At 40.3% G+C, this 16,227-nt stretch overlaps 1 protein-coding gene across 8 annotated transcripts in view; it reads left to right on the forward strand.

The window, feature by feature from the left end:
* The window catches only part of CDC14B (cell division cycle 14B), a 103,271-nt gene that overhangs the window by 80,990 nt on the left and 6,054 nt on the right, over window positions 1–16,227 (forward strand). For 4 of the 8 annotated variants that reach the window (XM_087444266.1, XM_087444269.1, XM_087444268.1 and 1 more), the window contains 4 exons: window positions 2,834–2,972; window positions 3,146–3,305; window positions 4,011–4,108; window positions 13,374–13,490. In XM_087444266.1, coding sequence (XP_087300392.1) covers window positions 2,834–2,972; window positions 3,146–3,305; window positions 4,011–4,108; window positions 13,374–13,490 — 514 coding nt within the window. Of the gene's footprint in view, window positions 1–2,833; window positions 2,973–3,145; window positions 3,306–4,010; window positions 4,109–8,657; window positions 8,804–13,373; window positions 13,491–13,681; window positions 14,888–16,227 lie in introns of those variants that run through there. The other 4 variants (XM_087444270.1, XM_014795565.2, XM_087444267.1 and 1 more) reach the window with 3 other exon arrangements.

Here is a 16,227-nt window from a genome sequence, read left to right on the forward strand (position 1 = left end):
AGCTGTCTTAAAAATGCTCAATGATGCTAAAATGAAACATAGAGAAGTAAATGGAATCAGGAAAATGATGCATGCAGAAAAATGGTTAAAATGGTAAATTTTATGTATATTTTACCGTAATTAAAAAAATAATTAAAACAAAATCCAACATTGGTTATTTCATCTTTTTTTTTATTATAATAAGCAATTGAGGTTATTCTCAGCTAAGGTGCTCATTCAGAGGGATTTTGCCCCCCAGGGGACATTTGTCAATGTCTGAAGACTTATTTTGGTTTTCACAACTTGGGGGGAGGGTTACTACTGGCATAGTGGGTGGAGGCCAGAGATGCTCCTAAACATCCTAAAATGCACGGACAGCCCCCACAACAAAGAATTATCCAGCCCCAAATGTCAGTAGTGCTGAGGTTGAGAAACCCTGAAGTTGACTGATGCCCAGTTAAAAACCTGAAGAGAATTTTATCTGATTAGATCTTTGTTTGGAGAAGAAAACTGTTGACTGTGAAGATTGGATTATCAAGTGAAAAGTGAGATTCATTAGGAGATGTATTAATTTGCTCAGGGTACCATAACAGAATACCGCAGACTGTGTGACTTTAATAACAGAAATTTATTTTCTCACAGTTTTGGAGGCTAGAAATCCAAGAGCAGGGTGCCCATCGGGTTGGTTTGTGGTGAGGCCTCTCTTCCTCACTTTATGCACTCACTCCTGGTGTTTCTTTCTCTGCTTATAAGGAATGGTACCGGTCCTCTTGGATTAGGTGCCCCCTCCTCCCGTGACCTTATTTAACCTTAATTACCTCCATTAAGGACCTTTTCCCAGAGACAGTTACATTGGGAGTTAGGACTTCAACATATGGATTTTGGGGGGGACACAATTCAGTCCATAATATTCTCCTCTCTGGCCGCCCAGTGTTCACGTCCTCACTTATAAGATACATTCACCCCATCCCAACAGCCCCAAAACACTTAACCCATTCTGGCATCAATTCCAAGTCCAAAGTCTCATCTAAATATCATCTAAATCAGATACAGTGACACTCCAGGTACAGTTCATCCTGAGGCAGAATTCCTCCCCAGCTGTTAACTCTGTGAAGCAGACAAGTTATTTGCTTCTAAAATACAATAGTGGGACAGGCATAGGATAGACATTCCCATTCCAAATGGGATAAATCAGCAAGAAGAAAGGGTGACAGGTCTCAAGCAAGTCCAGAACCTAGCAAGGCAAGTGCCATTCGATTTTAAGTAGCCCTGCCCCTGAGGTCCACTGATACCATGGAAGTGGCCTACCCCACGAAACCTAGGAGTAGATAGCCTTGTCCCCTGGGCCCGTGATGGCAGTGGCAGCCCTGCTGACCTCCACATCACCCTCGGCGTCATGCTTCCCTTCTCTTGAAGGATGAGGCATGTTTGCAGCCAGATGCCTCTGATGTTCAGTCCTATAGAATCCCAGAAATCTGAAAGCCTGCCTTTATGTCATCCTGTGTCTGTCCCTTTTAGTCCAAATTGTCAGTGTGTCTGCTGGTATAATCCTGTCACTATTGCTGGCTTCTGCTGAGAGGGCGAATTAAATTCAGGGCTAATCTCTTTGTGGAGTTGATTGACCATACCCTTGGTGTTTTCTCCAGAACATGCTTTCTCACTTTTTGTAATATAAATAGGCCAATATGCAACATGTTTAGTTTCCGGTTCCATTTTGTTTAACAATCCTTTCTTGAATTCATCTCTCTCCTCTCGCACTTCACTATAATAAGTAAGGAGAAACCAGGCTGCGTCTTCAACACTTCGCTTACAGATCTCCTTTGCTAAATATCGAGGGTCATCAGTCACCAGTTCTACTTTCCAAAAAGCACTGAAACACAGTTCGGCCTGGCTTTTTGCCACTTTCTAACAACAAAGATTGCCTTTCTTTCAGTTTCCAGCCTTTACAATTCCGATTCCAAAGCCACTCCCACATTTTTACATATTGTTACAGTAGCATGCCACTTTATGGTACTAAAATCTGTATCAGTGAGAGTTTTCCAGAGAAACAACCAGAACCAGGATATGCATATATATAGAAAAGATTTATTATAAGGAATTGGCTCGCACAAATATGGAGGCTGGCAAGTACAAAATCTGCAGTGGGCTGGCAGGCTGGAGACCCAGGAGAGCCCATGGTGCAGTCAAAGTTCAAAGGCAGTCTGCTGGAGAATTCCTTCTAGTTTGAGGAGGCCAGTCTTTTCGTTCTGTTCAGACTTCAACTGATTGGATGAGGCCGACCCACATTATGTAGAGCAATCTGCGTGCTCAAAGTCCACCAGTCTCATCCAAATAGACCTGCCATGTTGATACACAAAATTAACCATCACAGGAGGTAATGCTAGTAGTCTAGATGAGAGTAAAGGAGGACAGTAGGAATCGAGTGAGAAAATAAATCCATGTGAAAATAGGTATAAAAACAGAGTAGAAAAAACTGTTGGATGAGGGAGAAAGTACAAGATTTTAAGCTTGTGTTTTTGGTACCATTAACAGAAAACCCCGAGTAGAGTACACTGCACTTACTGAGAAGCATGGCTTAGAAAGTGATTTTCAATCTTGGCTATACATAGAATCAGCTGGGGAATTTTAGAAATCTCTGTCCAGGCTGCATCGCATACCAATTAAATCAGAATTCTGGAGGTAAGACCCAGCCAGTATTTTTCAAAACTCTTCAGGTGTTTGCAGTGTGCGTCCAAACTTGAGAAGCACTGTCGAGGGAAGCAGAATCATGGGAAGCCTTTTAAGAAAATTTTACCTCCCCAACAAAATTTTTGAGTACATGAGACCGATCTCATTGCTTTGTTTCTTTTCCTAGCTGGCCTTGGACGGACGGGCACCCTGATAGCCTGCTACATCATGAAGCATTATAGGATGACAGCAGCTGAGACCATTGCTTGGGTCAGAATCTGTAGACCTGGCTCAGTGATTGGGCCTCAGCAACAATTTCTGGTGATGTACGTTAACAGAGAGCTTTTGTAATTTCTCAGGGAACACATGGGTCTGGAAAATGATGGGAAGTAGAATTTTTCTTAGTCTCCACTAACAATGGATAGTTTAATTAGAGAAAGTTGTTTTCATGGATTTTTCTGGAAAGCTGTATTTTGATCTTGTCATTTAAATGCTCTAGGAAACAGACAAGCCTCTGGTTGGAAGGTGACTATTTTCGTCAAAAGTTAAGGGGTCAGGAGAGTGGAAAACACAGGGCAGCTGTCTCAAAACTCCTTGTGGCTGTTGATGACATTTCCATCAGTGGGGTGGAGAATCAAGACAAGCAAGACCCTGAACTGGTAATCGAACCGTCCCCATCACGCTGTTGTCATTGCTTTAAATGCTGCTGAGAGCCTTTTATGGCATGGAGAAAATTATAGATAAAAATAATAAAGCACATTTTGAGGGATTATTGTCACACATTTTTTTTTATAATTCTAGCCCTCTCTAGGAACTTTTTACTCAAAATAGTTAGAACAAGGTTATGTGTCCATAAAACTAAAGTTTTTTTTACTTACTAGGCCCTGGTGGAAAAAAGACATGTGAAGTAAGCTCATTAGATGGACCTAGTTACTCTCCTCCTCCTCCACTTTTTCCCATTTTGTGACAGCTGGTTTAGGGAGCCAGTCATTCTCAGATGGAGAACTTGAAAGAACCCAGAGTTCTTTAGGGGAGAGTAGTACTAGATAAGTGGTGGTAAGTAGATTGTGAAATTTACAAAAGAATGTTTTCGTTATTGAAAACCCATTATGCCTCTTCACTGTGGATATGTTTCATAACACAAGTGCTATTTGGGTTCTGTGTCTGTGAAAGTCACCTTTTGGTTTATCTTGAAATGTGACCTGTAGCTTTATTTTGAAAGCAGCAAAATATTTTAGAGTTAAGCAGAAAGTTGAAGCGTATTATGTGTCTACATGTGTATATGGATAAATGTAGCTGCTATGCTTTAGTGCATTAATAAGTGCATCTTAAATAACTAGCTCAGTGTTTTCTTACTTATACAGTACAGTGATGATGACGAAATCAACGGAGTGACACAAGGTGATAGACTTCGGGCCTTGAAAAGCAGAAGACAATCAAAAACAAACGCTATTCCCCTCACGTGAGTCTGGTTTCCTTTGTGTGGTTGATGTTGTTTAATACGTGTATTAGGTGCTTCATGAGCATTTTTTCCTGTGTATTCTTCTCCATAGTTGCATGCCCATTATACAGCTTTGAAATGATTATCTACGTTATTTAAAATCTAGCTTCGTTGCCTGCGAAGCTCTTGGCTATCCTTCGTTCATCTCCGTCTTCTCTTGTAACCTCGCTGGCCTGTGTAGATAAGAAAGCAACATTAGGATTGCTTTTTGTCCATGGATAATCACCATGTGACATCCTCGAGACAATGACAGCAGATGTAAACCGCAGAATAACAGATTGGTCCATAGTTATTAAAATTGTAAATTTCTTTAAATTCACTACCATGTTTATAGATAATTTGTTTTGATATGGTAGAATTTTGTCAGTGGTGATATGTTGGCTTAATGGCATTGTATTATTTCAGGGCAACAACGAACTAGATTAAACTATATTTTTGTATTAGTTTTTTGTTTAATTATTTTCAAGTTACAGAAGAAGGTTTAGCCTGGGGATGGGAAGTTTAATCGTTATTGTGTGAGTGTATGTCCACTTCTGCTTGGTCATGATACGTGTTAGTTTGGATTCAATCTTATGGAACAACCAGGATTGTTGGAAAATACGTATAATCAAAAAACTTGGCTATTGTACTTTTTTCCTAGGGTATTCTTTAGTAAATGCTCCCATCTATGCCATTGGATTCCTTCCTCCAAGTAACCTATCTTTTTTTGTGGGACACCAAGTTTCCAGCTTTTTTTAGGGGTGAGGTTGATGGAGATGGTCATTCTATTCAGTAGACATTGTGTAATAAGTAAGAAAGTAATAACATAATAAATATTCATGGCTGAGAAGAACAGGCCTTTTTTTTAATTAAAAGTAGTTCTTCGCTGGTATCTCCTCATAATCTTAAGTTCTGAAGTAGAATTACACATGAGGCTTGTGTCTTCATGGGCCACTGCCGTAAGAGATTCTTAAAAGACCCGAGGAAAGGAATGGAGTTTTCCAATACAAAGTGCCATGTAAATGAAAGCATCAATATGGGTTGTAGGCGTTAATTAAACTTTGTCTTTGCAGCTTAGTGGTACATCAATCAGATGTTTTAAGAATGGTGCATTTTATATAATTTATTTGACTCCAAATGCCATTTTGTTTTTAATTTCATTGAAGGTTTTCATCTAAAGCCTTAATGGTTCTTTTTATTTAGAAATATTATAGTTCCTCTGGATAATCACTCTGAAGCCGATTTTAGACATGATGGAGGGAACAGGTGGAGCCCTAGAGCAGTGCCTCTCCCACCTCAGTGTGCAGTTGAGTCTCCTGAGGAGCTGGCCACGATGCAGGTTGTGCTCAGTGGACCTGGAGTACGTCTGCGGGTCTGCGTTTCTGGCAAGCTTCCAGGGTTGCAGATGCTGCTGGTCCAGGGACCACATTTAAATTGCAAGCCCTAGAAAATGGGTGGTTCTGTGGGTTGCTTTTAGTTGTGCCCAGGTTTTTTGTTTTGTTTTTAAGAATCTGCAGCATATCGGTTTATTTCTCAATAGCTTGTTGCCTTCTGTTCAAAAGTCAAGTTTGGAGTCAGGGGATGGGAATTCTGCTTAGTCAAAAGTTCTTGTTAAATAAGGCTTATAGGAAATTTCCTTTAGTTCCTCTGAGTTTGCTACCTTGTAAATATGTTTTCTAGAGAGTTCAAATCAGTTGATGCTCTTTTCTAGAAAAATTGAGACTATAAAAGTCTGTTTCATAGCTGATAGGTTTGTGGTAATATGAAAGAACATCTAATGAAGACTAAAATTCTAAATATTGTTGGAAACCTGAAGAGGACGCTAGATGCTGTTACGTTCACCTTGGTGTGTGAGGTCCCCTGGAGTGGAAGTTGAATGTGGTCAGTGGTGGTTTAACAACAGTAAGTAGCAGAGACTGTGGAGAAAGGACCAGCCTCTGTGGTCGCGTTAGTTATCTAGTGACACCCTACCCTACCCCTAGAAGGAATCAAGGACCCGGGCCCTTTGCTCTGAAGCATTCTTGGCGTAAGTTAAAACCAAGTAAAATGGTAAAAGCTGAAAAAATAAAGAAGAGCTTGTTCAAGATCCTCTTTAATTGTAATTATAATCCTAAAAACAGTAGAATGACACCAAAACTGTCCCCCTCCCATACACGCAATTAACAAACTTTTGGCCACACTTTTAAAAGAAAAAGAAAAATGCTGAAGTCCTTCTAAGCTCTTTTTTGTGTGTGTGTGAGGAAGATTAGCCCTGAGCTAACATCTGTTGCCAATTGTCCTCTTTTTGCTGAGGAATGTTGGCCCTGGGCTAACATCTGTGCCCATCCTCCTCTACTTTATGTGGGACGCCACCACAGCATGGCTTGATGAGCGGTGTGTTGGGTCCACACCTGGCATCCGAACCTGCGAACCCCAGGCCACCACAGTGGAGCACTCAAACTTAACCACCGCTATGCCACTGGGGCCCACCCCCTAAGCTCTTAATTATGTATGAAGACCCTGGAGCTTTTAGATTATTCACAGCAGATTCCCTCTTCCTCCTTCACAACATTTTGCTTCCCCCCACCTCTGCTTTTTCAAACCCTTTTTGCTGTTATAATCATCTCTTCTTTGCTCTTATTTGTAGCTCTTTGGGCCCTAGAAGAGGAGTCAATTGGAGATTTCCTTTTCCTCTCAAGTCCTTATTATTTTAGAAATACAAGTCCCCGAGAGAGAGAGTGAACCAACAGCAGCTTGGGTTGAGAAATCTAAATTGAATCTCTGCCTTGCAGTTTTGGCTTATCTGTCACTGCAGGCAGGGTATTCTGTTTCACTGTGGTACTTAGCCGAATGAAAATACTTGTAAGAAGGAAAGTTAGTGAAAAATATATACATACTGGTGATTCTTAACGGAAGTCATAGTATGTAAAATATCATTCCAATTATTGGTTTCTATTTTACAGTCAATATTTGGAGAGAATTAAAGTGGTTAGAAACTGTAAAATAGTATTTTCTCAGAGAGCCTGTCTGATCCTGACTACCATGAAGACAGTACATCATGTAGCACCATGACCTTGAAGTGACCTTCAAGGTGTGATAGCAAGTATATTATTATCTGTGCTAACATAGATTTGGTAGATTTTGTAACTTTATCCATGCTGCTTCTCTTTCTACATACTGATCATTTCCGCTGGGTTTGTTAGGGTTAAATGAAATGATACTTGAAGAGTGGTAGTGCATCCTACATAGGAATTAGGTAAAAATATAAATGTAATTATCCTTGAAAATCCCTTAAATCCCCCTTAACAGTACGGTGGAGATGCGTATGTGTTCCCTCATTGGAAAATAATTGTTATCCCGTGAGCTTTACTAGAGGAACAAATAAAAATCCATAATGCAGACACTTGTATATTCAGACCGTTCTGCCTTTAAGATAACTGTTAAATCAGTAACTGCAAATGAAAATTGGGATGGGTAGCAGGTTCTGTGTTCCTAGGCCATTTATTCCGTTCTCTTTAAATAGTTAGTCCCTGTAATCTTAACATATATTAGTAGGTTTGTTTTTTTGTGGGAGGAGTAAATGAGATGGTGCAGGTGTAGACTGTGAGGTGAGGTTAAATTTGATTTCATGTCCACCCTTTAGTGAAATCCCTTATCACCAGATAGGGTGCCTGGCACATAGTGCTCGATTATGATGACAAGGCGTGGTAAGCCAAATCAGTCATTTCTCACTTGATCAGCCCAATACTTTGCACAAAGCAAATGCTCAATAGAGCCTTTTGTAATTGGTCACAGGTGTGTCTGGGTGACCATCTGGGAGTGTGGTGGTTGGAAGGAGTTTACCACCCTTCCAGCTGTGAGGGAGTGTCCTTCCTCACTGCTAGAAGCTGGACCAGAGGATTAAGAAACACCAAGCTGAAAGCCAAGTTTGGTTACACGAGGAAGATGAGTGAGGAGAATGACTGAGGAAAAATATATACTATTAATACATTTGGGAAAGTTCCCATAATTTGTGTTGCCTGAGGTTGGGTGTGCTTCAGCAATCTTTGTTTTCAGAATATGCAGTTTTTCTAAACTCCTGGTGATGCCGTGTGCAACTCCACTGACATGAGATCAGTTCTGCTGTGCTGTGTTCATTTATGATCGTGCCTCTCATGAGATGGTTGTAATTTTCAGGACAGGGCTTTTTTTGATTGGTTGGTTTTGCCTCCTTTTTCTCGGTTTGGTTTAGTTTTCTGTGTCTGCATATCACGTGCTTTTTGAAGAATTTTGATCATATAACTTTGACTCTGATTTGTATATCATACAATTAAATTAATATGGGGCAGTTATCCAACTAGAGATTGGGTCTAATGTTTTGTTACCAAATATCAAATCAGTTTAAAACTGAAGCCAGCATTTTTTCCCCAACATAAAATTGCAAAACTCCATCCTTGTTTCCCCCACCTTTGCATCATAGGATGTCTGAAATTCACACGTGACTTTATTTATTACTTTATTTATTTTGTCTTGCCAATTTGAACACCTGTTCTTTCCCCTTCACCCTTTCCAGATGCTCCCTAGTGGTGCTGACCTCCGCACTGTGTAGTGTTGTGCTCTGGTGGATTGTTTGTGACTACATTCTCCCCATCCTGCTATTCGGTCTCGATGGTTTAAGAACACAGTAGCCATCAGAACCATTTGACAAATAGCTGCTGTGTAAGTGTCCCATTCCATTTCCCTACTAGTGCTCACCTCTGGTGTCTAGTGTGTTTCTCATGATGCGTATTTTTCTCACTATCAGCTCTCCTAGCTTTGTTAGTTTGCCTTTCTCAAAGGTTCTTTTTCTGAATCTTCAATTAATGGGATGGTGGTGGGGAGGGAGGTCTTGACTGTTCCTTTCATACAAGGGGTATTAAAAATAACACAACTTTGTTTTTAAGTTGTGCTTACTCTTAACAGATTTTTTGAAATAGCAATTTATAAAGACACTGAAATAGTTTCATTTCCCTATTGGAAATATTTAGTTTGGGATAATTGGGTGGTTTTCTTTCAATCAGTTGTTGATACAACTTTCATCTGTTTTCTAGAGTAAATATCTTTAGTATATTCTTTCTGGCCTAGCAAAAAGAATTTTCCCACTGGTTTTCTGCTGTTGGTGAAGATTGGGTTTTGTAGGAGTGAGGTCTGATGAGCGTCGCCCTGCTGCTTCGCCTCTGCTCCTGCCACTGTCCACAGTGCTCTCGCAGGCGGCTGCTTCCCTCATACGTCTTGTGTTAGAATCTGCTCCTCTGCCTCATTTCACTTCCTCCCCTTTAGGGTGTACAGTTGTGTACAGTCTTCAGAACCTGATGTTAAGTGAACGTAGGAAAGCAGAGAAGCCTGGAGCCCCTCGTTTATGTTTGTGTTTCTGCATGACAGTCACGTGCTCCTTACTCCCTCCCACTCTTCTCCGTTCCCAAAAGTTACCAAAATGCCTTCGTTAGGTACTAGAGGCGGAACTTGTATTCTTGATATCTTTCATCCTTGAATGAATACCTTAGCAGTGCAAAGACTTCTGCAGGAGAATGTGGCGAGAAGCTCACCCGGGGAACATTGTTTAGTTACAACCGCAGCACAGCTCTGAGACTGCGGTTTCCACCACCCTCTTCTATCTAGGCTGCGTTCTTTTCTCTGAAACTTTTTCTTTAGCTCATATGTCAAGAATTTCTTCTCTTGTTCCAACTTGGACTTGCAAGTTATAAAGGAATACAAGTTCATTCTAGGATCTGCTCCAAAGTAAAATTCCACTGCAGCCAACTCCAGTACTTTGTGATTTCACTGTGTCTTCAGATGGCTAGATAAGATTTAAAAATCTAGCAGACTCCATTCTTTTCAAAATTAGGGAAAAGCTGCTTAACATGTTCCTATTTGTGATATTTTCTTGAATATCTTACTAATACAAGCTTATCACATAGGCAGATATGCTATATTTCTGATATAGATTATCCTTTTAGGTGTTTTTTTCTTTACTTCTCTTAGTGAACTTAGATTTCCACGTATTCTGACTCAGGAGCATCACACACTGCATAGATTTATTTTTCTCCAGCTATTTTGAGTGTCAAAGGTGTGCTGAATAAGTGGAATTCTTAATGAGTAGAGTCCTTGCTAATAACACTTGGGCACTTCGTGATTGTACTGTTTTTCCCAGGGTAAGTTTAAAAATAGTCTCCATCAGGCTCTTTTCTTTTTAATATTCTATGTAAGATAGAACCTTGTTTGCTGTTATTACTAACACTTGCCACTACATTTCTAGACCCAAAGCAGAGTATTCAATTTAACCTACGTGATTAATTTGGAATTTATGGAAACAAAAGCTTTAAACAGTAACAGTGATGTAAACAGGTATAAAGATGCTTGTAGTTATCTTTTGAGGTGACTACTTACGGGCACCGTTGTTGACATTCACCTCTATTGGCTGGCATTGTGGCCTCACCTGGTAGGTTGTTACCTGGATGCTTGGAGAACTCGACTGGCTCAACACTTGAGATTGCGTATCAGACTCTTAGACGGTGGGAAAGGCACCTCTGGAGGCTGCGAGGCCTTGGGCCCATCATTTCGAAAGCTCGTTTGTGTCAGTGGTGGACAGCCAGTATAAATACTACGTAGTTGCATTGATGGATTCTTTACTTGGAATTGAGCGTTTATGTTGAAAGCATTTTATGGCTTGAGGGGTGAGAGACCTGGTTTTTCAATTTTTTCTTTGCTTAATACTTCAAGTTGCAGACATCAATCTGAGAATACTGGGGCTCAAAAGATACTGCAGAGAAGAAAGTGAACTCCAGTATGGGCAGGAGATAGAAAGGGGGACTAGGATTCTCGCAGAGAAAGATGGAAAGGAGAAAACACATGCTCTGAATGTTGCTGTGCAAACCCTGGTGATGGGCCTGGTTTGCAAGGTGGGAGGTGGTGGGTTCCCACATAGCCTGTGGCAGAGTGAATACTTCACCCATGTTTACCCGCATTTCCCACCTTATGGTGTGATGTATAGGATGTCACTGGAAATATCTACATGTAGTTGCTGGGTTTTTTCCCACTTTATTGATATATAACCTACAGGTGTAATAACTGCTCTGTTTTTAATGCAAATAACTGGTGACCTGAATCTTTACTGCTGTGATTAATGCATTCCAAATTTCTATCATGCTCTTTTTAAAATCCCACATAAATTATTAGCTATTAATATTATTATATTACTTCACTTGAATTATTTACACTAATTTTATAGAGAAATAAATACTTTTTAAAAGATGTTTTCTATTAGCCTAAAATTTGATTTAGCAGATATCTTGTTTTGAATAGTTAAACATTTCAGTAAGAGTTAATTTAAGAAATCAGGACTTAAATTTCCTGAGCAGGCAATACGTTGGCTCTTATTTTTTTTCTCATATTAATGACTTTACGGTGTGTTAGTTACTTTTGGCCATAGTGACCTCAAATTATTTGAAAAATATGTGTAGTATTTCAAAAAAAGCCAACAGGAATCTCGTTTTCTCCCTTTGTAAAAATGGAGGAAAAGACCAGGAGCCTCACCGAGCCAGTGAGAGGCTGTGTGACAACAGTGGCTGCACCACGCGCTGGGCCTGGGCCTCAGAAATATCAGTGAGGCATCTGTGGTTTGTTGTTGTTGTTGTTCTTTTGTTTTTCTTTATGAAAAATTATAGATTCAGATCCTTAACAGAGACTACTAAATATCTCCCCGTCACTGTATATCATCAGAGAATTTTAAAATGAGCCTCTGTTTTCAGGGGTAGTGTTCATACGCCAGGGCAGTCGGTGCCTTCCTTGATCATACAGCTGTGTCTGCATGTACTCGTTCTATTTTGTTAGAACATCCAACATTTAGGATGTTAAAACTTGATGAGAAATCTTGAATCAAGCACTGGCTCATTTACCCGGGATCAGTTTCCCTCCAGTGAGACTGCAGGCCTGTTTCCTGAGGCTTTCAGAAATGCTGCGTGGAGAAAGCCAAACAGCCCGGATAGGGGCCCATCCCGAGCCCTCCCCCTCTCTTCCGCAAGCTGCTTGACCCACTGGGCTCCAGCCTTCTGCTCTGGTACAGGACAACCCACGGTTTCCTTAGTGAGCAGAAGTTAGCATTTTACTCAGTGTTGAATATGCTGTGGTTTGGGTAATACTAAGATGATAAGAATTTACTAATCTTGACTACATGTTAAGGACCTGGCTTTGGTTATTAACTAACATGGTGGTAATGCAGGCATAGTAGATAGGACTGCTAGTTAGTTGTCATGGTTTCTTCTTCCTCTTATGAGCTGGATTCACGTAAGTTGTTACCGGCTGTCTCACCTTTATGTGTGTATATGAGAGGAGAAAGCTTTTGTAAGTCAGTATTTTCTCTTACAGACAAATAAAAAGTTGCGTATAAGTATATGTGAATGTGTGTATGCGGTTCAGTGTTTCAGTCATTATCTCTCGAAGAAAAGAATTGCATACAAAATCTTTTGATGTTTCTGCTGTTTTCCCTATGACAATACAATGAGGAATTAAAAACACCCTCTACTTGTGAGCAGAGTATTCTGTGGGGCTTTATCTCAGGGTGTTCTTTCTGAGTCATGAATTTGCCTCCTGGGCAGTCTACTCCCATACCGGTCAGTTCCTTGAGATTTTTAGAGTTTACTTAAATCAAGTTTCACAAAATTTAAACAGTTTCACTTTCTTGTTAGTAGTACTTCATGTTAATGGTATTTGGTGATTTACTGAGTAGTTATCATCCAGACAAAACTCAAAATTTTGCTTGAACATGTTTTTTAAATTTGAAGTGTTATATAAAATTAGTGTTGATGTGGGGTTTATTGCCCCTGCTTTCAGCTCTGAAGAGTGAATATTGTGTAGATATATGTATATTCATATTCTTTAGAATTTGGGGGTTTTAAATGATTTGTTTTCGTGACTAGAATTCAGAGAATCTACTTTTACTTTGGGGCACAAAGATTTGTTTTACTGATTGATTTCTTTGGTGTGAGAACTGCTTAAAATTCCAGGTCATTTATTTTCCAAAAGCAAAGTACTCTGGTTATCTTTGTGTAACCTTCACAGGGAAATGAGATGCTTCATTTCAAAAGACCTTGATATAAAAATGTTTCAGATTTTTTTGGCAAATGTGTTTATGGAAAATCCTATCAATTCTCAATAAAATAATTTGCACTGAAGTGCAAAAATGCCTTCCTCTGTCAAGTATTTGCAAATTGTTTCAGTGAATATAATCTTATTTTTTTCCAACTGTTTTCAGAGTAATTCTTCAGTCCAGTGTTCAGAGCTGTAAAACATCTGAACCTAACATTTCTGGCAGTGCAGGCATTACTAAAAGAACCACCAGATCTGCTTCAAGAAAAAGCAGTTTTAAAAGGTGAGAAAAGAATCCTACTCTTCTGAAAAGTTGCAAGCATTAGTTTTCCAGTTTCTCTCTGGAGATAGAACTGAAGACAGGAGAAAGCAGAGTCCCTGTGATCAGACATTAATCACATGCGTTTGACTTGGTCATCATCTAGAACATCTGGACCGTTTTAATGTAGGCTTTTGTTTGCTTTTGTTTTTCAGCGGTGATTCTCAGCAACGGAAATGTGGTCTCTGGGTCATGATATGGGAAAGTTGAGAATATTGTACTTATAAGTTCTTAAGGATTTCCAAAGCTCTCTGTCAGGACTTGCAGGAAATCTTTCCATCTGCATATCATATACAGCTTAATTGTTGGAGAATTAGCTCAAATAAGTGTGATGGTGGAAACATGAGAACTCGAGTGAATTTGGGGTCCTTCTTCACCTAGTGCCTGTCTTCTTGGCCACAGTCCACACCCACGAGGGCTAGTTCTTGCACTTTGAGCCAGCGTCGTTTACTTCCTTCATTAATACAGGATTTGACGAGAGAATGGACGTGTTCTGTGACCACCTCCATCACTCACTGTTGTCTTTGGATGTGTATAATGAAATGAAGGCAGACATTTCATTTTTAATGTATTCCAAAAACAGATCCCTTTTGAGGGAAGAGCGGATAACCCACTCACTGTCATCTCAGGAGTAGAGGGTGGGCACCCTATTTGTGTTTGTGTATCTTCGCCTGGAGCTGGCAGCCCGGGTGGTCCTGAGCACGAGGTCCTGCACTAGTGGCACAGCGTGTCTCTTGTAATAGAGGTCTGAAGAGCCTCTGAACCAGACTTTAAAATGTCCTTCACAACTCTCCTTGCTTCTGTTTGACCTCCTGCCCTCATCTCTTTGAGGCTTTGGGCTGCGGCGCCCTCCTCGAACTGAGTGAGTGTCCGCTGTCCCACAGCAGCCTGCGTCCTACGGGCCTTGCCCACAGCGCAGAGAGCTCTGTGTGCTTTGCTCTTTTAAGGAATTGTTCCGTTCTGCCGTTTTCCCCTCTTGGCTGATTCCTTTGTACAGTTTTACTACATACTTTTACTTACGTGGGGATATGGTAGTGCCCCACTACAAGTATTTGAGAATTGGGCATTGACTCATGATTTTAGGATTTAAAGTTTTTCATTAGAAGGTAGCAAATATTCCTACTCTTTTTACTCTCTAATTCCACTTGAGAAGAATATTAGAGAAATACTGACAAAATCAAAGATTTAGGTACATTTATAATATCACAATGTTATTTATAACAGTGAGAAATGGGAAATGGGCTAAAGGTTGTTGAATTATGCCAAATGAATCAAGAGTTGTGTTTTTAAGGAAAATTTAACAACCTGGATAAATGCTCATGGAGCAATAAGTGAAAAGAGCTACACATAAAAATTATGAAATATTACTCTAATTTTGTAAATGTAAAATATACTTTATATATGTAGAAATGTATAGATGTATAAATATTTATAGATGTATACATTTCTATATATATAGAAATAAGATGAAGGAAAAATATGCCATAATATTAACAGTTCTTCTGGTTGGTAGGACAGTTGGGGATTTTTCTTTTCTTTTTTTATCATTTTCTTCCAACTTTTCAACAATGAATGAGGGGAATGGGAGTCTTTTAACTTTGACACTTTTAGGTGAATTAAAAATTCAAATACAGAACCTGCTGTTGGTGATAGACATGTTTTAAGTGAATGTATTTTTTTTAGGTATAATTGCTCAGGCTTCCATTACAGGCAAGTGTGGTTTTTTTTTTTTTTTTTTTGAGGAAGATTGGCCCTGCGCTAATATCTGCTGCCAATCTTTCTCTTTTTCCTTTTTCTCCCTAAAGCCTCAGTACATAGTTGTGTATCATAGTTGTAGAGTTGTAGCTCTTCTATGTGGGACGCCACTTCAGCATGGCTTGATGAGCGGTGAGTATAGGTCTGCGCCCAGGATCCGAACCGGCAAACCTCGGGCCACGGAAGCAAACTTAACCGCTGTGCCCCCAGGCCGGCCCTGTCAAGTGTGTTTTGCACATTTCATTCTGCTTTTCTGGATTGTGCTCTTCAGGTTTCAGAGGCTTAGAGTCCGGGAGCCGGGACTTCGTGTGCCCAGTCACAGCCTGTCCCTCTGCGGCGTGGCTGTCTGGCATTTTCTCCATCTAGGTCTTGTGTAGTGATCTAAGCATGTGCTTCTCTGCAGAGGGGCTTCCTGACTGCAGTGAGCGTCTGCCCAAGGTCCCTGCACCGGATGCTTTGAGGGGCTAACGGAGGGTTCAGACTGAGTACACTTGACTGAATGTTGAAATGGCCCAAAGCAGTTTCCAGGCATTTGGGATAGTGCTGAAAACCAAAAAGACTTCTTTTTAAAGAAGTGGACTTAAATTCTGAAGTGGACTCGTAGAGATTTGGAGGGGCAGAGAAGCCAGACAGTGAGAGTTCACTGGGTTTCACAATGCGTTCAACCAGCCCCTTCCCCACAGGGTCTGCTGTGCCTCTTTCAGGGCTTTGGCCTGTGTTCACATCACCTTAACTGAGAGCCACCTACAGCTCACAAACGAGAGGCAAATACGTTACGTACAGGTCCCCCTCTTCCTTCTAGGACATAACGGGAGTGGAGCAGCCAAGCTTTTATTCTACTGAATAGGATTTGTTTTGGGTTGGAGGGTAATGAGAGAATTAACACAATTGGGCATAATCTAAATCGGGACAAAATAACATGAGCTAAGATTGTTGAGTAATTTTA

Source organism: Ceratotherium simum, chromosome 20 (genome assembly GCF_057802395.1).
Source record: "Ceratotherium simum simum isolate JZ-2026a chromosome 20, ASM5780239v1, whole genome shotgun sequence".
Lineage (NCBI taxonomy): Eukaryota > Metazoa > Chordata > Mammalia > Perissodactyla > Rhinocerotidae > Ceratotherium > Ceratotherium simum.